The sequence below is a fragment of the Acanthaster planci genome, linkage group LG17 (assembly GCF_054643075.1).
Source record: "Acanthaster planci isolate LZ-2023a linkage group LG17, COTS_SCS, whole genome shotgun sequence".
Lineage (NCBI taxonomy): Eukaryota > Metazoa > Echinodermata > Asteroidea > Valvatida > Acanthasteridae > Acanthaster > Acanthaster planci.
The window spans coordinates 481,188-504,241 of record NC_141793.1 but is presented as its reverse complement, the minus strand read 5'-3'; the positions used below and the strand labels follow the sequence as shown (position 1 = coordinate 504,241).

At 40.8% G+C, this 23,054-nt stretch overlaps 2 protein-coding genes across 4 annotated transcripts; one reads left to right on the top strand and one right to left on the bottom strand.

The window, feature by feature from the left end:
* The first annotated feature begins 1,441 nt into the window (after positions 1-1,441).
* Positions 1,442-11,066, top strand: LOC110976256 (ATP-binding cassette sub-family F member 2-like). Of its 2 annotated transcripts, none has more exons than XM_087147793.1 (13): positions 1,442-1,599; positions 3,568-3,730; positions 4,044-4,262; positions 4,617-4,805; positions 5,680-5,947; positions 6,310-6,412; positions 6,729-6,824; positions 7,424-7,543; positions 7,940-8,029; positions 8,223-8,396; positions 8,520-8,648; positions 8,844-9,047; positions 9,439-11,066. In XM_087147793.1, the coding sequence occupies exons 2-13, from the start codon at positions 3,625-3,627 to the stop codon at positions 9,616-9,618; spliced, it is 1,878 nt and encodes a 625-aa protein (XP_087003919.1). In that variant the 5' UTR covers positions 1,442-1,599; positions 3,568-3,624; the 3' UTR covers positions 9,619-11,066. The 2 variants fall into 2 exon arrangements, with proteins under 2 accessions (XP_087003919.1, XP_087003920.1); XM_087147794.1 differs by having other exon boundaries at positions 1,456-1,603.
* Positions 10,887-23,011, bottom strand: LOC110974699 (uncharacterized). 2 transcript variants are annotated; one of them, XM_022226494.2, is made up of 7 exons: positions 22,615-23,011; positions 19,391-19,454; positions 17,245-18,192; positions 16,717-16,891; positions 16,411-16,498; positions 14,947-15,657; positions 10,887-14,637 (listed from the first exon to the last, which is right to left on the bottom strand). In XM_022226494.2, exons 2-7 carry the CDS (start codon positions 19,435-19,437, stop codon positions 14,525-14,527), a joined length of 2,082 nt encoding a protein of 693 aa, XP_022082186.2. In that variant the 5' UTR covers positions 19,438-19,454; positions 22,615-23,011; the 3' UTR covers positions 10,887-14,524. The 2 variants fall into 2 exon arrangements, with proteins under 2 accessions (XP_022082186.2, XP_022082196.2); XM_022226504.2 differs by having other exon boundaries at positions 16,411-16,495.
* Between the last annotated feature and the right edge of the window lie 43 nt (positions 23,012-23,054).

The following is a 23,054-nucleotide window of genomic DNA, read 5'->3' as shown; positions in this document are numbered from 1 at the left end:
ACGCCTTAATGTTTACGTACTCAAATAAATTTGTCGACAGCATCCCCAAACAGTTTTAATGAGTGTTTTCCTCGTGAAATTCTCTGGGCTAAATCAGCACAGTTTTAAAATGCCTGCCGATTTCTTTCCAGGCCCACAGAATGTAAACCCTGGTTCTCAGCTTTCCTTAGATGGCTTACGATTTTTCTATCTTCTCGTGAACTAAGTTATTGCTTTCTTGTCCAATAATGCGAGTTTTTAAGTGAAGAGGCCTGTGATATAGATGGGCGTGGTCGTGTTCACACATCATGCATCATCAGCTAGCTTGTGAAGCGTTGTTTCCTTCCCACATTTAGACACAACTCATGATAGAGCGAGTTTCACGTCAACGTGGCAAAGCGATGTCTCGTGCTAGTCGTTACTAGGCAACAGCGTTAGTGGAGAGTGTATCAGCAGTGCCCTTCATATTTCATATCTGGCGAGGATAATTTGTCAACCTTGAGTGGTGATATTGGCGAGTATTTTTCCCGCCGACAGTCGTTGTCAGGCTTCTTTATATTTTGAGCTTCCCGCCCCCAAAATCGATGACTACATTTCGGAAAATGTTTTGACCTACGTCTTGAATAGAAGCTGTTGAAAAAATAATACAGACTCACCAATTGTGTATGACGAGCTAATTTAGGCGGAGGCCGAAGTGGCGCTGGCAGAAATTACAATTTCCATAGGAGCCTACACGACCAAGATGCATTATGACGGAACAAAAACTACTCAACAATATACAGAACCCTATCAATATTAGGGGAAAAGCAATATTGTACACATTTGCATACTTGGTAAAAGTTCCGCCGCGAAAAATTCGAACTAGTTTCTAGACGGATACAAACAAACTAAGCATTTTTTTTCATTTCTTGTGTAACCATCTGTGCGCCGTAAATTTAAGTGATCTGTTTATGTGACGGTATAAGGCGGGATGGGGGTATATGCGACAAACAGGTTCTCTCAGCTAGCTTTTGCTTCAGGGGTATACATCACACCACATGCAAAATATACAGGCACTGAAACTGGAAGTATTCACTTTACAAATCCAGCCCTCGCAAGATTAAAAATAAACCAAAATGAATATATATATCAAATACCCCAACAAAAGATCCATAAAAGAAAATTCAAACAATGTGCATTCAACCATGGAGCTATAGCTCCATGATCCCGCCCAATTTTTCCAAGGACATAGAGGGCGCTTGCCATTAAAAAATAACTCGGGGTTTTTTTTCTTAACACAAAAAACCCGTTAACTACAATCGAAAATTGGCTACGACTATGTCGACTACATCAGAGGCTGCTGGCATCCAGAGCCGAAACCAAATACACGTACATGTCATTCGGATTTAGCCTTATGACGTCGTGCTTAAACGTCACCACCCACGTGCACTTCCGTTCCACCTGCTGCTGTACTGTCTTGTACCCGCCTGTTCCTTTACACTGTCGGTATTAAAAAGGCGAAGGAAGTTCTGTCACCAGACTGTACTATTGCGACATCATTCATTCCTGGCGCGACGTGTGTGTACCGCGGACCGGCGTTTTGTGCTCTACATTGCTACTTTTTCGAATGAAGTTTTGTCTGTAAGTACGTGTTATCTATGGTTCTATTCCCGTGTGAAGTTTTATAAAACGTCAATGAATATTTCTGTACATTTAAATCCTTTTTGTGGTCGTTTAAATTAACTTTTTCTGTCAAAATTCGTAGTGCATCTCTGTTTCCTTTTGTTGCAAAAAAGGCCGTTCGTCATTTTGATGTAGGGCCTAGACGTATGTTATGAATGATGTAGGCTTACATGCCGACAGGGCCTCACTCAACACATATACTTTATTTTTTGTAAAGCGACCGATGACGCACGGGCAAATTCGCCGGCAACTCGGTGCTGGCCTACCACTGTATGACCACCAAGCAGTAATAAACCATTCAGAGCATTCTAGTGCTGGTATAGCCCCACTACTAGTGTGGCACATGGCATGGACTCTCCTCCCGATCCATCCTTAGCCACACATCCGTCTACGCAATTTTGTGTTGGCGTATTGAACTTTTCAGGGCACCCACTTATCGTGGGCGCAATTTCTTTTGCACACGAACATGATTCTTGACCTTTCCGCTTTCTAAAAAATCACTTATTGAATGATTTCACTCATGTTATTTGGGTATTTTCCAGTCTTTTTGCCTTTATCCATTCAATCTAACGGGCTCGCTCTCACAGTCGTCATCTTTAAAATAAGATCGTTGAACAATATGTCACTTGACCCCTCATCGTTTCGACGGCTTTTCCATGTCAAGACATATGTAATGCACGGACTGAGCGATAAGATACTACATGTACCAATGGGCTCTTCCAAAACTTTGGCAGCAGCAGCGACTGTGAGAGCGAGCCCGTTAGATTGAATGGATAAAGGCAAAAAGACATGTTCGTGTGCAAAAGAAATTGCGCCCACGATGATAAGTGGGTGCGCCAAATTGTTCAATCCCCCGATACGAAATTGGGTGTACGGATGTGTGGCTAAGGATGGATCGGGAGTGAGAGTCCGTGCCACACTAGTGGGGCTAGTGCCGGTAGTGATGGCAATATTGGCCATGTTGGTTAGGCGCGGCATGTTAGACCTAGGCACGATTCTGATGCATCCTTCATACAAGTTTAGGCAACAGCTATTTCTTAACTTAACAATTTTGTCTGGTGTTGTATTTGCAAAAAGTACCCACACAAGTACAAGGCAAAATTCACTAAATGTTGGAGTCACAGAGAGCTTCCGGCCGGACGGACAAACACGACAAAGCTCCGCTGCACCATGCGTGTAATAACCAATGAGGTTTGATACCCAGACACAACGGTATTTTTTAGAGTTTATTTGTGTACGCATTTTCCCTTATGTGGACAGGTGCCCTGCTAAATGTACAGGGTGCTTTCAAGTTTGTACGTGTAGGTAACATTGCAAAAACTCATTGCACACCACATAGCTGTTTACTTTTTATCACTTTGTGTAACCTTTGTGAAGAGGAAAATACAATGACTGCTATTCTTGGCCACGAAAAATGGACACTTCTATTTCGAGAAAAAAGTACCTGGCCATCGGGCAATTTGTCCTTAATTTTTACTTGCTCAAAAAAGGAAATTACTTGTCCCGCACAATCGGGCAGCTGTTAATGTCGAGGCCTGGCAGGCTGCCATGAAGGCATGTAACCACGGTACCCAGGATCAGAACTATGAATTGAACAGTTTTTGCAGACTCCAAAAAGTCTAGTATTATCTTTTCCTGTTTTGAATCCCAAGAGTGCCAATTAAATTTCAGGGGTTTCACTTTTATCAGTGTCTGCTGATCTGAGAAGGACTTTCTTGGGGGGGAGTCAGAAATTTGTACCTAGACTGAATTCTATTTGTTCATGCAAATTCACGATGAGAATGAAAAGGAAATTTTTTAAGCACCCCCCCAATAAACCACTGCAAAGGGTCAGTTGCAATGGACCAGCTAAAGCATATTGGGGTCATGACTCAAACCAGTCAAGTATCAGCTACCTGTAATGTTAAGCTTACACTTCTACTACAGGTACGGACTTTCCACAAAATCATCAGACAGAATCACGGACAGTAGCTCACATATACCATGCCGAAGAAAAGAGCGCCCCCAAATAAGAGAAGAGGCAGTGCACAGACTGATAAAGCTGGAACCGGCAAAGCAGAAAATGGCAAAGTGACCACCAACGGCACAGGTAGGTTGTGGGAACTTGAATGATTTGGAGATAATATGTCTACACTTCTTGTTTTCAAACATCGAGGTGTAAAATTCATAGTGCTCTAGTTGAATTTGCTCAGATAAACAAATCTTGAGTTCAGCAGTCGGAGTGTCATTTGAAGTACAGTTAAGTATGCACACCATATTGTGTGGAATGAGTGAAATGTTCTTTGTTGCTGAAATGTAGACTAGTGTATCAACTACTGTATTTGATGACATGTTTACACTTCATTAAGTGCCATTGTGTTGTTCTTTTGTCTCATTTTTCATTTTTCCCTACATGCTAACAGCTTCAAATGATGTGAATGGCATCATTGATGAGTTAGACTTGTTAGATCTAGCCTCAGATGCGCGGGCCTGTACCGGTGTCCTGTCCTCCCATCCAAGTAGCCGCGACTTGAAGATTGATAACTACTCGCTGACATTTCATGGTGTAGAATTGTTTCAGGATACCAGGGTGGAGCTAACCTGTGGGAGGCGGTATGGACTCATTGGCCTGAATGGTTGTGGTACGTACCCAGCTACACAAGCGTAGTTTATCCTGTTTGTAAGATGTGTCCCAAAACTTCTTAGTTTTGTTATCTTGAAAAATGGAAAGAAAGGGTGAAACTGTGTAACCTTGCACTGTGGTTGGTGAGTCAAAAGAGATAACAATTTCATGGACATTGTTGACATGTGCCTTTATTTTTGGGAAATGTAGTACGTGTCATAAATTTATTAAACCAAAGAAATTTTTTACTGTTCTGTGATGATAGTACTTGTGCTGTTGAATTTTATCACATTCTTGTTCATGGAGGATTTCAAGTCAAAACGATACTGTGGAATCTTGGGTGAATAAAAATTATTTTCTGTTTGTCTTTCAGGAAAATCCTCTTTCTTATCATCTCTGGGAAATCGGGAAGTACCCATTCCTGACCACATTGACATCTTTCATTTGAAGCGAGAGATGGCAGCATCAGACAAGACAGCATTGCAGTGTGTGATGGAGGTAGATGAGTTGAGAGTGCGACTAGAGAAGGAAGCAGAAGAACTAGCTCAACTGGAAGGACAAGGTAGGACACTGCAGGTCGTGCTTGCTGGTGCTGCTGCAGGTCATGCTTGCTGGTGCTGCTGCAGGTCATGCTTGCTGGTGCTGCTGCAGGTCATGCTTGCTGGTGCTGCTGCAGGTCGTGCTTGCTGGTGCTGCTGCGGGTCATGCTTGCTGGCGCTGCTGCAGGTCGTGCTTGCTGGTGCTGCTGCAGGTCATGCTTGCTGGTGCTGCTGCAGGTCATGCTTGCTGGTGCTGCTGCAGGTCATGCTTGCTGGTGCTGCTGCAGGTCATGCTTGCTGGTGTTTCTACAGGTCATGCTTGCTTGTGCTGCTGCAGGTCATGCTTGCTGGTGTTTCTACAGGTCATGCTTGCTGGTGCTGCTGCAGGTCATGCTTGCTGGTGCTGCTGCAGGTCATGCTTGCTGGTGCTGCTGCAGGTCGTGCTTGCTGGTGCTGCTGCGGGTCATGCTTGCTGGCGCTGCTGCAGGTCGTGCTTGCTGGTGCTGCTGCAGGTCATGCTTGCTGGTGCTGCTGCAGGTCATGCTTGCTGGTGCTGCTGCAGGTCATGCTTGCTGGTGCTGCTGCAGGTCGTGCTTGCTGGCAATGCTGCAGGTCATCCTTGCTGGCACTGCTGCAGGTCATGCTTGCTGGTGTTTCTACAGGTCATGCTTGCTGGTGCTGTCTTACTATTGCCAGCGTGTACATGTATATAGGTACCAACATTGGTATTGTTGCATCTTCAAACCTAACCCCAAGTGAATCTTCATTGTATTCATGTGGCTGTGCTGCTTTGAGTGCATTGAAATCAAAGTAAGTTCAGACTTTTCAGGATACAGTATAAAGAAATCACTCAAGTTTGTGTTTTTGATATCGACCTTTTTTTCTTCGGGAGTGTAGAAGTTGAGGACACACTGATGGAGATTTATGAACGTCTTGATGAGATGGAAGCAGACAACGCTGAAGTCAAAGCGGCAAGAATCCTTCACGGTCTTGGCTTCACCCATGCCATGATGCACACCAAGACACGTGACTTCTCAGGTGGCTGGCGCATGAGAATCTCTCTGGCGAGGGCGCTGTTTGTCAAGCCGCATCTATTACTTCTAGATGAGCCCACTAATCATCTGGATCTAGAGGCTTGTGTGTGGCTGGAGGAAGAATTGAAGAGGTAGGCTAGAAGACGACAGCAGTTCTACTCTCAGATCACAGTTTGGACTTGGGGGGGGGAATTTCTTGGGAGTAGATGGTTTAGAAAGTCAGGGAATTCTGATGTTCCCCATCCTAGAGACATCAGGTGAACGTTTACTGATGACATGCTTGCAATGTCCAGACAAGTCTATTGTAGCCAGGATATTGTAAAAGGATCTTCTACGTATGCAGCCACTTTTCATGTCATCTGATTGCCTGATTTTTCATGAATCCATCATAAATTGGAAGGGTCTTTCATTGCTCGGCACGTAACTTTCTTGTTACCTTATTCTTGGTTGTTCAATTTCAAAGTTTGAATGTTATTCATGTTTTTCATTTCAGCTACCAAAGGATATTGGTGCTGATATCTCACTCTCAAGATTTCCTGAATGGTGTGTGTACCAACATTATCCATATGCATCAGGGTAAACTCAACTACTATAGTGTAAGTAGCTTTCTGATGTGTTTATCATCCCTAATCCCATCAAATCCAACAGATGCAACAGGTGGCACATAAAAGTCATTTTTGATGAGTGCATCAGATGAGTTTGATAAATATTCGTTTGATCTGTCAAGATTTTCAGGTTATGTTGACTGCTGTATAAAAAATCCAATTTCCTTTTGATGAGTTTTCAGTTGAAGTTGTTGACATTTGAATTTTACTCACAGCTTCTTGTTTATTATTAACATTACGAACTCCCTGAAGAAAAAGTGGATGGAAAGCAAGGAGAATGACTCTACAAGTTGTATTTGTATTTCAGGGTAATTATGACAGCTACGTCAAAACACGAAGTGAGTTGGAAGAGAATCAGATGAAGAAGTATGACTGGGAGCAGGATCAGATCCAACACATGAAGGTAGGTAGTAGGTTTAGGAATGACAGGATCAGATCCAACACATGAAGGTAGGCAGTAGGTTTAGGAATGACAGGATCAGATCCAACACATGAAGGTAGGCAGTAGGTTTAGGAATGACAGGATCAGATCCAACACATGAAGGTAGGCAGTAGGTTTAGGAATGACAGGATCAGATCCAACACATGAAGGTAGGCAGTAGGTTTAGGAATGACAGGATCAGATCCAACACATGAAGGTAGACAGTAGGTTTAGTAATGACAGGATCAGATCCAACACATGAAGGTAGGTAGTAGGTTTAGGAATGACAGGATCAGATCCAACACATGAAGGTAGGCAGTAGGTTTAGGAATGACAGGATCAGATCCAACACATGAAGGTAGGTAGTAGGTTTAGGAATGACAGGATCAGATCCAACACATGAAGGTAGGCAGTAGGTTTAGGAATGATTGGAAAAACTGCTATGTGAGTATTTTCTATTAATTTGATAAATCTGTCTTGCTTCATTATTTGGTGAAGTGCAAACCAGGCCAACAACTCCCATTATTATTTATAATACTTTTGTTATTGTAAATTTTATTATGTTTGTGGATTGTTTGCAGGACTACATTGCCAGGTTTGGGCACGGTAGCGCCAAGTTGGCTCGTCAAGCTCAGAGCAAAGAGAAGACATTACGGAAAATGGTAGAAGCGGGATTGACTGAGAAAGTCGTGGAAGACAAGGTAATGTCAGAATGGTGGTTTCAACCCAAGTACCCGTCTTGGTGCTGCAAAATCGAGAATTACCTTCCCTGAGTTGATTTTAGTGTATCTGCCTAGAGAAGAAGCACCTCATTGATTAAAAAGAGCAATGTTGTTCAAGAGTCTTCATTTTGTTGCATGGACGCACCCCTACCACGTGCAGTTCATAGTCGTTTGTGAACCAGTGAAGTGCAGTTCCTACCAAAGGAGCCTTTGTTGCTTGGAAAATTGCGCCCTCTCTTGGCCCAGCTCTTGGCTCATTCAATTTATGAACACCTGCAGGTTCCTGTTTCATTTTGATGACTTCTTCAATTGACACACCCACCAATTCACTTTTTTGCACGATGTTTAGTTATTTTGTAACATTTTCTATTACAGACGATATCCTTTTATTTTCCTGACGTGGAGAAGGTTCCACCTCCTGTCATCATGGTCCAGAATGTGTCCTTCCAGTATGCCGAAGACAAGGTAAAACCAACTCTACAAAACACCATATCAAATATTTTACGACTCGCAGTAATCCAGATTCCTGCTGAGAAAATCTTGTAAGAAATTCCATTTTATTTTTTCAGCAGTAATATTTCGTAGCCATGGATACCTTGATGGAGGAACAGATAGCTCACCCTTTCCAACTTGCTTGCTCTTTGATTTTTTTTTTTAGCCACTCATCTACAAGAATCTGGAGTTTGGGCTGGATCTGGATAGTAGGATAGCATTGGTAGGACCAAATGGTGCCGGCAAGTCAACTTTACTCAAACTCATTGTAGGAGAACTCATTCCATCTGACGGCCTAATACGAAAGTATTCTCATCTACGGATCGGCAGATACCATCAGGTACTAACACAAGAACATTTTGAAATCCAAATTATTTTGGAAAGTGTAACTGATAAAGAGAAGCTGGTTTCTTTTTTTTGCACAAATATGGCAGGAAAATATGTTTTGATTTTTTTCTGACAGCATTTACAAGACCTGCTGGATCTAGACTTGAGTGCCTTGGAATGGATGATGAAGAACTTCCCAGATATCAAAGAGGTGGAGAAAATGAGGCGAATCATTGGTCGCTATGGGCTGACTGGCAAGCAACAGGTGAGTTGAGATATAAAGATACAGGAACCTCTAGCACAAATACCTCTACCTATGACTCCTACTTGTTGTGAGTCAAAGACACCTGTTGAAGGATTCTTAAAATGTCTGGGAATAATCAACATCACTATCTGAAATGTTTCATTCTATCAGAAGTCAAATCATTTTTCATTCAAATGATATTTTTTACCTTGTTAGATCTGTCCTATACGTAACCTCTCGGATGGCCAGCGATGTCGTTGTATTTTCGCCTGGTTAGCTTTTCAAGGTCCACACATGCTGTTACTTGATGAACCTACCAATCATTTGGATATTGAGACTATTGATGCTCTAGCAGATGCCATTAATGACTTTGATGGTGGTCTTGTGCTTGTTAGCCATGACTTCAGGTTAATCAACCAGGTGGGTAACCAAGTTCCATTTTTGCGTAAAGTCAACTCTCATTATAACAAAGTGACAGAGAATGGAAACATTTCTATTTTGTAACCAAGATTTGATAAGGTAAGGAGTGGAAATACAAAGGAAATACAAGAATTCAAAATTGTGATTCTCGGAATTTGCTCTCTTTATCAGAATTTTGTTATAACAGTGTTCTTTGTATCAAGAGTCAACTGTATGCATTTTGTTAATTTCTCCTTGGAGAAATATTGTCCTAACATATTGTCGCACTCAGTATTTTGAGAGAGCATTTGATGCTTGTTTAGATTCTCTCATTGAAGTCAAGGTGATTCCATGTTCACAGTGGACTTCTGGCAATCATGAGGATCCATTCATTCTCTCTTTTGTTACAAAGGTTGCCAAGGAAATCTGGGTTTGTGAGAAGCAGACAGTTACCAAGTGGTCTGGGGACATCTTGTCTTACAAAGAGAACCTGAAGAGGAACATCTTGAAGGAGGAGAAAAGCTCCAAGAAGGAAGGGGGAAAGAATGGAAGCAAAGCCAAGAATGGAACCAGCAAGAGCGGAAAAAAGTAACGTGGAGAACATCCTTTGAATTGGAGTTTGGGCAGGTTGGCTCCATACATCTACATTTACTTATTGGAAAGATTGTACGGTTATCTGTAGTTGGTCTGGTTGTCTGGTATTGGATTTGCTGTCACCCTTTGAAGCTTATTTGACTTGTTGGAAAACTTTTGTCACCCCTGAAGATGTTTTATGAGAACAATTTATAGTGTGTGTTTCTTGACCATTCTAAAAGACGGTCATTGTGTGCAGGTCATATAAAGCCAAGTGTTTAAATGTGAAGGTTTCGAAGATGACCGTAGACAACTTATACATGTGTTTGGTGTATGCGTGACAATGGAAATTTGACAGTGCAATTCTTGATACAGATCTCAGACCTTCTAGAAACAACGATGAAACAGGCAGTTAAAGTTTTCTCTGGGGAAGAGTGATGGAGGTAACTTGGTCCAGTTTTATTGTACCATTGAATACTTGACAGAATTTGTGCTGAATGTAAGAAGTGAACTAGTTTCATCCATCCCCATTCAGAATTCTCGCGTTACTTTAACACTCAAATAACTTGTTTCTTTACACTATATCAGGTCCCATAGCATAAACCTAGGTTACCAGTCGTGCAGCTTTTTACCAGTGAATTTTGGCAGAATAACTTCCAGGTGCGTGTGGTTCAGATGTGCAGAGGAAAGACTGTAACCAGGCCTGTGGAGGGAAGTGGTGTACACTCAGGTAGTTTGATTGGGAGGGGGGTTGCCTTTGAGAAAGTTGGCAAGATTCATGACAATGAACACTTTCATCATGTTCACTATAAAGCTGGTTGGTTTGGGTCACTGGAAGCAGTGAACAGTTTTTAAGAGTGCAAGTATTTTCTTGGAGGGGGGTTAGTTTAGATTTATGATGTTTGTTTGTTTACAGACTACACAATCCATAAGGTTACAGCTGCAACAATGGCATATCCAGCGTTAGGTGTTTCGAGGTCAAACTCAAAAGTGAATACAGCTTCAGGCTCATTCAAAAAAAATAAAAAACCTTACTCATGTCCCAACATCCTTGCTTTTATTTGCTGGTGTTGTTTTCTTAGGAATTTGCTGCTAATATTTGATAAATTAATATACCAATTACTTTCTTACCTAATCACCTATGAAGTATAATTTAAAAAAAAGATGGGGCACAAATTCCGCCAGGAGGGCAAGTCCCCCCTCCTCCCCGCTGGATAGGCCACTGAACTGCAGACAAGCTTATGTTATGACACATTTCAAGCAAATAAGTGACTCCGTACACAGATGTCTTTGAGTTCCCATGTTATTTCCATCATTGCAAAACTTCCATTGGGTCACATGTATAAACGACTGTTTAGTAAGGCACATTTTAATTAAATCATTAAGCAGGTTATTTATTGCTTTCTATGTATTGTCCAGTGTGAAAAGTTAGGTGATATTTTAATAAACCATTACGTATGTATGGAAGTGTTTTTTGTTATTGGCTGATGTATTTTATTTCATGACAGTGATGGAGATGCAGAGAAATGCAACATCATCAGGTTGTATATTTTGAAGGAATTTTTCCCATGATTTAAAGTATCACCTCACTATCGAGTCTTTGTAAAGGCTCTGTGAAAAACCTACTATTTTAACCTAACCGGTTATCTTCTAAAGGGATTGTGCATCTACTATGATAACTTGCCTCTATCATGAAGTATTTGAATTTTCAAAGGATGACAGTTGAGCCTCATAATGGAGAGATCCTTCGGACTTGGCAGACTACCTTGTTACAACAGGAACCTTGTAATATCAGGTATCAAAATAATCAACAAAGGTTTGGGGCCTAAAACTTTCCTTGTCACAAATAGAATATATTTGTTGTACTAACAACATTCTTAACATAACTTTCCAACAATTCACTTTGGTGATGGGTAACTCATAAATGCATCTAATACATGTACATCTATCTACTCCTAATCTGCATGATTTGAGAAGGTGATCTATTGAGCTTTAGATTTACATGTAGAGTTGAGGGTGGCTGGCACAACACCGAACCAACTGAACAAATTTCGCTCTTGGCACAAATGCGAATGTAAGTCTGATATCCTGAAATATTCATCCAAATTTTTGCTTCAGTTTTCAAATTTCCATAGCAAATACTTGTGTTACCACAGATTTACGGTTACAACTATCCTGCCAAGTCTGAAATTCTTTAAATTCACACTAACAAAAGTACTGATTATTGTGTACTTTGATTTTAACATCTAAGCATAAGCAACAAGTCAAGTGAAAATACTTCAGCAACTACAAACACAGTATAAATGGAATAAATTTACAAAACTTCTAATTTTTACCTATAACAAAGATTATAAAGCGATGTATGACACGAACAGTGTATCATCAAGGAGTTCAATCAATTCGGTGATTCTTGATTGACAGTACCCCTCAGATCAGCCTGAAAGCTGGAGGACACAAGCCATCATTTGAGTAAGTTTGTAACTCTTTCAATAGTGCAAAATAGTTGACTACAATATGGTACCCACAGTTGGATGTTTCAAGTTGTACTGCTCTATATCCTGAAATATCCAAACAAATACATGTACTTTCTGTTTTCTTTTCTGAATTCTCGGTAATTTTTATGGTTCCTCTTTCCAAATTGGAAGATCATCAGAACCTGTCTCGTAACTCCTTGTGATAACATCTATTCATATCAACTCCATATTAATTTGTTGGGAAGAATTCCATACGAAAACCTAACAATTTTTCCCTGATATGACGTTTGCTATCAATTTTTAATGTCATTTTTTCATCCTAGTTTTGTGTAACTTTTTGTGCTTGTACCTTTTGCCCATAATCTAATCCAATAAATAAATATCATAAATGTGCCCGCTCTGCAAAAAAAGGGTAATAAGTTGTGCAATTCCAAAATGTGTTATGGCCTGTTCTATTTGGAGAGGGCAAAACGTCTTCAAAAATGTGATTTTGAGTTTTTTCCTCTATTAGCTTGAATAACATTTATGTTTTCAGAATTTGTGACTACAAACACGGACACTGATGAATAAAGATAAAAAATGGATCATTCAGTAAGAAATCCTGCATAGCATTGTGTTTCCAAGTGCTACACTTTCTGAGCTTTATCTCTGAAAGTGCTTTTGCATCCGAAACTGTGGATATACAAATGTCTAAGTATCTCCCGAAAGCAGTGCACTACAGGGGGTCTTTCATAAATCAAATTGTAGCTTTTGATGTACAGAATCCAGCCATATCAAAAACTGGTAACTTGAATCTGGCAACTTATTACCCATTTTTCTAGAGAGTTGTAACATTGATTATGAGCAGTACCACCCCAAAAAAGTTAAATCTGTTTTGAAACATTTAGAAACCCCCTGCAATTTTTTCTGATCACTCTTTTGCGGTTTGTGCACAGAGTATCAAATTGATTTAAGGTATGGAATTCTTTCCAACTTAAAGAATAACGTTTACAGCACTTTTTTCTAAGATTACAAAGTACTAAGAAAATAACTAAGACAAAAACTCTGGCAACATTTATGTACAGAAAGTTCAAAAAGAAATTTCTCAGGGCTCAAATCACCAGTGTTGAGGGCAAGTCCAGTCACAAGTCATTTTATGAAACAAGTCTTAAGTAAGAGGGAGAACAACATTAAGGGAATGTTTTGGTCATCTTTGAAATCTTAGTTTAAGACCGGATGACTTTTGAGGATGGCCTTGTAAGGAGCTTGACTACAACACTTCCTATCACAGCTGCCCAGTATGTGCACAACTACAAACATGAAAGTTATTTACTTTGCTATAAGCACAGCTTCAACTGCAAACATTTGGTCTGTGCATCATCTGGACAAAGAAAAATTACTTTTTTCCCTTTCTGCGAAGAGTACAATAGACTACTGAATCTGAACATTCTACATGATTTCACTTACAACACGATACCTTACAATTAAACACAGGGTCACGGGTGGAGAAGTAAGGGGGTTGCAAGGCAGAGGGGGCAAGGGGGTAGCACTTGCCCATCCTCTGAAAAAAAATTGAAGGCAAAAAGTAAAAGAAACGAAGATGAAGATGATGGGGAATGCAACCTATTAAAGATTTACCCCTCCCGACTGTCAATGGTTGATCAGTTTATAGCTGATGAGTGCTTTGTTTTTATTGTTTATTCGACCAAAACAAAATAACAGAGTTTAACAGCGTGCATACAAGCAAAACAAGGAAAACAAAATTACAAAGCGGAACAAAGAAAACAAACAACAACATAGGCAGATGCGGGGACCACAGGCGAACAACAACCGAATACAAGGAGAAGACTCACGACTGTTATGTGGGTTAGAGATAGTGACTGCAAAAGTAGAATTAAGTACTGCTACCTGCAGTTGCAGCACCTGCTTAAGAAGTAATGGCCCAACAGGGAACTGACAGCCAGTGAAGCAACAGATGGAATTATGCATTCGGTAAAAAGCGACGACTTTAAGGTCCTAAGGAACTGTTGGAGGAATCAATAACAGCAGTCTTTGATGTGGTGGTAAGGAATTCCATTCTGGGGACACTACAGGGAGGAATTTCCCCAGAGGAGAATGAAACAATGCTTGTGTATGGGCAGATCAGAAAGATGGCAGAATGTAAACAAATCCTGATGGCGTAGATTCACATGAACATTATTGGTGAAAGTCTCACAAAGACATTGACAATGTGAACATTTGAGTACAAAGGAGCAGAACAAGAAATGCGTTCTGGATGATAGAGAAAGCCAGTTAAGCCAAGCCATGCGAGTTCAAGTGCTGTACGTTGTACATGCTCGATCTCTTGTTGCTGGGAAAGTGGGTGTGTGTGCCCCAGCAAGGGCTGCCCCTACCTCTGAAACAATTCCAGCGACACCAATACAATCAAGATAAATGCATGCAACGGCTGTCAACAAAAGGCTGCCTTTGAGCTTAATCACCTCCTGGGCTGGTATCGTCCTTTTCGGGCAGAGACAAAGCAAGCAACATCAGCTCCGACATCTTTTCCGGGTCTTCTTGGAGGTGGGCAGCCCTCAGCAAGTCTTCTGAAGAAGATGAGCAAAAATCGTCATCTTATTTAAAACATGGTAGGAAACACCTAGTCATCGGACACTCTCTTGGCTATTTCTGTCTTATGGTTCCGTCTGCGCACATTTAACTCGCCTCCATTTTGCAGTTTTGGATCTGTAATCTTATCCAGTTTTCTTCCTGCGTCATCTTATCTGCTATTATCCTAAGATACTCTTGAGATTCCCTCTATTAATGTGCTACTCTGGGGTTCTTACAAATTTCCCCCATGCAAAAACAGAAAGTTTCATTTACTACGAACTTCCTCACAAAAAGGTGTATCTTACCTTTCAGGAGGGAGAAGTAGTCCACATCTGACATTGTTAGTTGACTTTCTTGACTGGCTGATGCCTGCCATGGAGGACCATGGCTGTGCCCTGCTGGTATCTCTTGGCTTGCAGGTGTTTCTGGATCAGTCTGTGAGGTAATATCGCTCACAGCTGAAAATGGAACCACACCTCTCAGAGCCTCTGGCCGGGATGTAGCATTGTTATGACGACGCTCAGGACATGAGTATGAAATGAACTCTCCAGACTCATCGAAAATGGGCGTGTCAGAAGCATAGCATAATGGTGACTTAGATCCAGTAGAGAAAGAGCTTGCAGGCCTCTGGTACATGTCCCGGGCATTGTAGGCTCCAAATTTAGTGCGGGTAACGGTTGACCGTGGAGAAGATGTCTTAGATGCAGTCGAAAACTTAGCCAATGCTTGTAGGAAACTGTTACCAGAGTCTGAGGGTGGTCTATTGCGCCTTAAGCCGCAGGCTTTTCTGCCAGGATGTGAGACAGTTGATGGCTGGTTCTCAACAGCTTGTTCAGTAGCAGTCTGTAGAAACAATCCTGTGTGACTCGCATCTGGATCGTCTCTAAGGAAGTTTCCCATCCTGACCAAGTTTTTCTTTGTCAGTGGGACTTTCTCCTCTTCCTTATCATCAAGTTTATCCTGAGGCAGCAGCTTATCCTTCCTCATCCGTTTGTCCTCTGGGGGTTCCCCCCCACCTGGATTCAAATAAAACAAAACATACAGGGTGTCCACATAAAAAGTATACCGAGATAAAAATGACTGTACTAGCAAAACTTCTTTATATATGGGAAAGGGAAATATATCTCTAGAAAGGGCAGAATGCCCTCTTTGCAATGGTACACAGCTTGTGATGTTATTGACACAGATGAGTGAACAAACTAGACCGGTGTTATGGGTACTGAAATCGGCACTGTGACAAGTTTGTATATGTGATTAACAAAGCTAGACTATGCAAATGTGCAGAATACCAAATGCCTTTGCTTTAAGAACGCATTCTTGAAAACAAGGAATGCACCTAAATCAATCTTATCTGCTTTGCTTTGGCTACTTACCTCATCAGTTTAATGTGCCAAGTCCTCCACATGGCCACCATTTTTGTCAATGCACATCTGACATCTTCGTAACATGTCCCTTACTGCTCGTCTGATATTTCTCTTTCCCATATATAAAGTAGTTTTGCTATTGCAGTAATTTTTATCTCGGTATACTTTTTATGTAGACACCCTGTGCAATCTATCATTGCTCACAGATAACCTTTATCCACTTTGCTACACTGACAATCATTCATGAAAAGGATGCACACAGTAAGATGACTTTATTGTAATGAAGGTCAATGCTTCTATGCATCACGTTTCTACCTTCATACTTATGCTCCATACATTTACATCTTTCTCATCTGCCACAAATTTTCTACTTTCAAATGAATTGTACTGAAACTGTTTCCAAACCTGTTCCTCCAGATGCCCCTGTCCTTCCGACGTTGGAGAAACCCGACCTGGAGTTACATGTAACCCTCTCGGCAGAATTGGATGTCTGCTGAATGAAAGGATGAAACTGAAAGTGCATTGTGGATGTACATGTACTTCTATTACTTTTCATAAAAACAAAGTTATCACAACCTTGTTTCACATGCTCTGGTGATAATTTAGTATAGATCACAATGGTAAACCCTGGGGAATTCTTATTGACCATCACCATTGTAGAATTAAGGAGATTCTCTTCAAGCATGTCAAGTTGACTGGATTAAGACTAACCCGCTTTGTTCCACCTGTTTGACCTTTCTGTTGACCCTTGGATGTCTGGTTTGATGAGCAACCACCTTCTGGCTGGACAGGATGCTTCTTCATCTTTTCCCATGCTTCATGCTTCTTGGACTTTCTCTGTGCTGTCTTCTTTGGCCCCCTGCTTGGCATCTTTGAGTTTTTCTCTCTGTAATTTGCAAAAACAAACTCAATAAGTAGTGATCAATTTCTCTTGGCCATCTGTTGTTATAGCACTATGCCGATTAACTGTTTCTCGCAAATGACAAGCAATATAATTTTCTAGACTGTGAGAAACTGGCTTGTGGATAACATCAAACACATCTATGTCTTCTTAGAAGAAATGACATGTGAGGGATGCAACATGCTCGCTCTTAGAATTGGACAGTATGTGCAAACTGGCAATATGGAATGTGTAATACAGGTTGATGTAGCATACATGTACATGTAGTCTGTTCCTAAGGACTGACCAATCAGGACAAAGGATCCAAGTGTGTTTGAAGCTGAGGATTACTTTCTTACCTCCCCTGAGAGCCTGCTTTCTGTCCAGAAAACACAGGTGGGGGTATGCTGTCTGGCAAGACTGGTGACATTGCACGAGTCAAACTCTGCTGTGGTTCTTGACTGGAATGCTCAGGGGAAGTGGAAAGAACTTTCCAGGGTAAAACTGACTTAGGCTGGGTATCTTGACTTTCTCCCTCGGACAAGGATCGGAGATTGCTTGCAACAGCTGTAGAATTCCCTGCCCATGCTGTCAGTACCTTTTCCTTGGATGATTCTACAGTTTTCCAAATTGATCCTTGAGTTCCAGTCTCCATATGGGCAGTGGCCTCAAGGAAACCTGACCAAACCTCAATCCAACTGACTGAAATCACCATTTTGGAAGACAGGCAAACACTCATCAACCACCACGAAGAAAACATCAAGACCTGATTTGGTTCCTGATACAATGTTGACATTGAACAGTCGGGAAGGTACCAATCATCTTTGACTTCTCCAACACCCACCTCTCTCTGGCTACATTCTTCGTCTATCCTAAAGTCACCCTCAGACAACTTCTCATCCTCACCAAGACATGTCTTTGCAATACTCCCCTCCTCTTGGACACATCCTGCCATCTTAGAATCATCCAAGGACAACTCATTCTCTGCAATTCCAAATCTGATGCTTCTCTGAAAATGCTGATTTGTATCAGACAGTGCAGTAAGGCTCTCACCTACCACCAGATCAGAAGTCAGAGTCACAACATCTCGGAACTCAATTTCTTTGGACTCAAAGAGACCAACCTGTACTGCTTCTGGGTTTTCCAGCTTGTACACAACTGACATCTTTTGCCGACAATTCAAATAAGCTTCGACGCAGTCTGAATAATCTCTTTCAAAAAATTCCACATATGTGTGTGTATCAGTGCATGTTTGAATGTTGTCCTTTTTGCTCTTCCTGAATGGGAGCTTCAACTTCTTAAAGCATCTGCAGTTACAGAATAACAAGAAAAGTAACATTTGACAAGTTTTGCACAAAATTCTGATGACTATTTCACATTTAATTCAAATAAAAATGATTCCAAATATGCCTGAATATTTAAGGCCAAACAAAAAAAAACGCTTTGCTCCTGACCCAACCTAAAAATCCTGCGGAACCTACATATACTGTATATCTTTCTATTTGACAAATCAATAAAATATTAAAACTTACAGAGCCTTGCCCCGGGCCTAATTTTGTTTACATCGTCCTGTACTTTGTATTGATTTAATTTTTTTGCATGAAGCATGAAAAATGAAGCTCTGAATTGGTGAAAGGAATTGATTTCTTTTTTGAAGCTGACTAAACAGTTTTCTTTCCTTTCAATGTGCATTCTGCAGCAATTAACAAATGGCTACAACTGGCAAGAACACAAATAGCAAACAGCTTTAGGTGGAAACTGGTGACTGTGTTTTCCACATTTTTCACGACAGTCACTCACAGAAGGTCTTTGATGATGATGATCCAGTACTAAACTGAACAAACATCAGTTATCATACCCAGTAATGGAAAAGAGTGGTATACACTGTGAAACCACACCTATCCTTGTGAGGAATTTCCTTTGTTCTTGTGAAGTAAGAAAACAGTGTGCAAAGTGCGGTTTGTAATTGCCTTCATCTCATCCGGAATCATTTCCTTGGCTGAAATTTCGATTGAATGGCCTTAATATGAAACACTTCAACTGAAACAGATATGCAATTTGAAAATTAATTTCCAAATATCTGTTTCATGAAATTCTTGTGGGGTACCATTTTAGTACCCCACAAGTACAACCAATGTTCCTTGTGGAATAATTCCCATTGTTCTGATACCCCACAAGGCACCATAAACACCTGCACTTTCTGCCCGGAGACAAGTGCTATAAATAGAATACCTGCTCCAGATGTCATGATTGGTTAGTGACAGGAAACATGTTCACTGAGAAAAATGACAACATGACTTGTTCAATTGACACTGTACATTATGAACACCAAACCTTAGATGTTCAAATGGTTAAACAATGAATTTCTGAAGGGAAATGTAGTTTCCATGGTTTCTGTAAAACGCTGACTAATTTTTTTTATGTACATCTGGGTTATGCAATTAAATGTCTTACTGCAGCAAATGAAGAGAATAATCCTAATTAGGAGGATCTGTCATTTCTTACCGGTTAAGCTTTGCCTTTAAAGGGTGTTTTTCTTTGGAGAAGCTCATTGTGAACAGGTTGGAACCTGAAATGAAACGGTCAAAGTATAAAAGTTTGTTTCTCCATACATGTATGCATGCAAAAAACAATACAAAATGGGATCCCAGCAAAAAGCAGAAAATTATCAGCTGGTCTGTATTATGTATATGTACATGTACTGACAATAAAACCTATGAACACAGGCACAGAAGTGATGCCCACTAATTCTTTTTTTTCAAATTTAGCATCTGCTAACAAGGGATCTTATAGATACCAGTACTATTAAATAACCTCAACTGGGCCTCATCAGGGATTCCTCTAAGACTGAATTATCTAACTGTCCTTTCCCGGAAAGGATTTTTTATGTACACTTTTCAAAAAGTGTACATAAAAATGAGTTGTTCACACGTGCAAGGTTGCCAGGAGAATACAAGAAGAATTCTTTGTGGGAAGTCCTTTCCAGAAAAATATCAAACAGAATTAATTCAATCAATAACACTATCACTACAGTACAAGTATCAAAATCCCCAAGATGAAAACAAGAAGACAAACAGAAACAAGGAAGCAAACCTCCTCTGATAAAAATTGTATTTCCACATGAGTGAGCCCTAAGATTAGGGCCAAACGCTGTCAATAAATCAATGCCCAATCATTTTTCAAGGGAAAATAATGATACAATATACACGTAAGTTTGAGAAAACTTCTCAAGTAATATCCAAAAGGCATTCGCCTACCTATACTAGTAGTTTACTCACAAAGGTTCTAAATCCCATTAAAACAATGGATAAGCCCTGAAGAAGAGAACCCACCTTTCATCTTCTTGCCTATTTATGCGTGCACACTTGTTGATAAATTTAACTTAAATTTCATTTGTAAAGCAATCCAACCACATGTACATTCTGGTTGAACCTTTGAACATCTACATGAACTACAAAATATGTGTAAAATAAGTGAGCAGGCTTTTTTCTTTCAGTGTTCTTTGATCATGAGGTAATTTACAACTGAACAATTTGCCAGCATGACGGACTATACATGGAAGCAACTTTTTTTAAGCAAGTCAGGCAAGTTGTCTATTGTTGACACAAACCCTCCCTGCATGCAGACTGCAGAGCAAATCATGCTCAGTGTGGATGAGGTGAGGGGGTCATCAGGGCAATGGGAAATTCCCAACTCTTTTGGGACTGCGTCACAAGCAAGACTGTATGTGTACAGACAAAAATGATACTTTCATGTCAATACCTAGTGCAGATTGTGTATTTGAGCCAATAGTATGTAAAGTTTCATGTAATAGAAATGGCGGAATATCCAGACAGATTCATCAAACTTGCAATCAATTACAAGTCATTAAAAAATTCAAATTTACAAATGAATAATTTAGGTGTTCCATGCATGTAGGTAAAAACTCGAATTCGCATGCTTTTGTCTTGACAGTTCATGATATCCTGGGAATAACCCACAAACAAAAGCATTAGGCCGTACTGATTATTACAGAGAAATGCACATCCACATATCCACACACAAATAACGTATCTACATTACATCATAATATCATAAAACAAAATGTAATCACATGATGAACTCTTGGGTGGGGTGGAACTTGATTGGCACACCTACTTAAATATTTACAATGGCTGAGAGGTGTATATACCCTCCTTACTCCCTAATTGATGTCCTTGGGCATGACACTTTGCTGCTTTAAATTCAGGATGGCAAAGGCGATTACTTTAAGTTTAATGAGCCATCCCTGCTTGGATTTTTGAAAATGAAAGAAAACAAAATTTCAAGTCCATCAAGGAAAACATCCTCTTCATTTAAGGTTGGAAAACATGTACTTTGTTTTTCGTCACTCAAGAAAAAAGATGTGAGAAGTGTCCTGTGCCATTGTGGGAATTTTGTTTTCAAGTTCCATCCAACTGAAGTCTGCTGCACAGATGCAATGTATTTTCCATCAAGTACACGTACAAGCCATGTACAGATGTTATAAAATTAAGAATTTGTTTCTGATTCCAATCAGTTTAGGGGGGGTGAAGAAGGGGCAAGAGGGTGGCTTGCGTCCTTCGAGGCAGGAGTTCCCCCGTCCCCTCCCCTGGCTACCGGTACATGTAGCAGTGTTGTAGTCGAGTACTTTTTTCCAAGTACCAAGTACTGCAGAGTACAAAGACTGGTCGAGTACTTTGCCAGCCAAGTACAAGTACTGGTTTCCGAGTACAAGTACTTGCACTAACAAGTACTTCTAATTCCGAGTACGAGTACAAGTACTTCTAATTCCGATTACTAGTACTTCTAATTCAAAAGTAGTTTTATCTTAATTTAGAGACTCTAAAACCTGCCACTGTGTAAAAGAAACACCGAATGCAGATGACATGGCTACAAGAACAAGTGATCTGGCTAGCAATGTCACCGTCACTACACGTGTGTTGCAGCACTGAGTTGACACAACGTGCACGGCGTAGCGAAGTCTATTTTCCAAACTCAATTATTCACATGCCTAAGAGTTTCTGTATGCTGGGTTCGTCATTAGAATTCTGGAGTACCACAATATAATTCGCGTACGTGATTGGTTAAGTACATGCACAGACGGTGAATGGGTCGTATACCTTAATGGTCCCACGTTCGGCCTTCTTTTTGTCAGAACCGTATCGAATATCGGGTCATTGGGGTCAATATTTTTGTACCTTATTTTAACGGCCATGGTAAGTTAACTTGAAGGATTTTTTAAATCGAGTATTGTTAATCCAGTACGAGTACTTTGATGCTCGAGTATAATTTTTGGATGTCGAGTTCCGAGTATTTTGTAGCCCATGTACAAGAACTGTAGTACGAGGACTCTAAAGAGTACTACAACACTGACATCGGTAGGCCACTGAGTTTGTATAATAGATAGCTATTTCTGGAACCTGGTTATGCGTGCATATATATGTCTACACTAAGATAATGCAAACAAATGGCATGGCGACAGCCCACCCCCCAAACCCAAAATTTTCCAGGGGGCGGTGGGAATTAAGAGTTCTCACAAGGGGAAGGGCATTACCCTTTTGACTTGCTACGCTACTGAGCTCTAAGCCTATGCATAAACTAGGAGCGTAGGCCTACGTGCATCATGTACATGTACATCTAGTACATGGACTGTACATGTACATATTCTTTACAATTCGACATCAGCTTTTTTCAGAGCTGTAGTCTGCATAAGAATTTTTGCAGCTTACCTCCTGCCAGGCAGCCACGTGCCACTAATCTCCCAAGAGCGGTTAAGCCAATAATCCAGGGTTTTACGATGACACTCGATTCACAGCAGACTAATTGTTTCTGAGCCGCACGATAAACACCTGTTACATGTAGGGCCTATGTGTACGTACGTACGCGCGTGTGGAATTCAATGGCTCAATGCGCACGCAGTCTGCCCGGCCGGTGGCCGGCGCGGCGCTGGGCACGTGCCCGGGGGGCCGGGGAGGGGGTAAGTGACCGCTGATATTTATAGTAACATGAATAACCGGTAACCTGTTGAGCGTATTTTATGTACACGGGGAAAATGTTTGTACACAACATGCCCGGGAATTTAGGCGGATTTTTTATTGATTTATTTCTTGTGAAAGCACGTCCAACGCGTAGGGGAAGCTTCCACGGGGCAAGGAATTAGTTTTGAGAA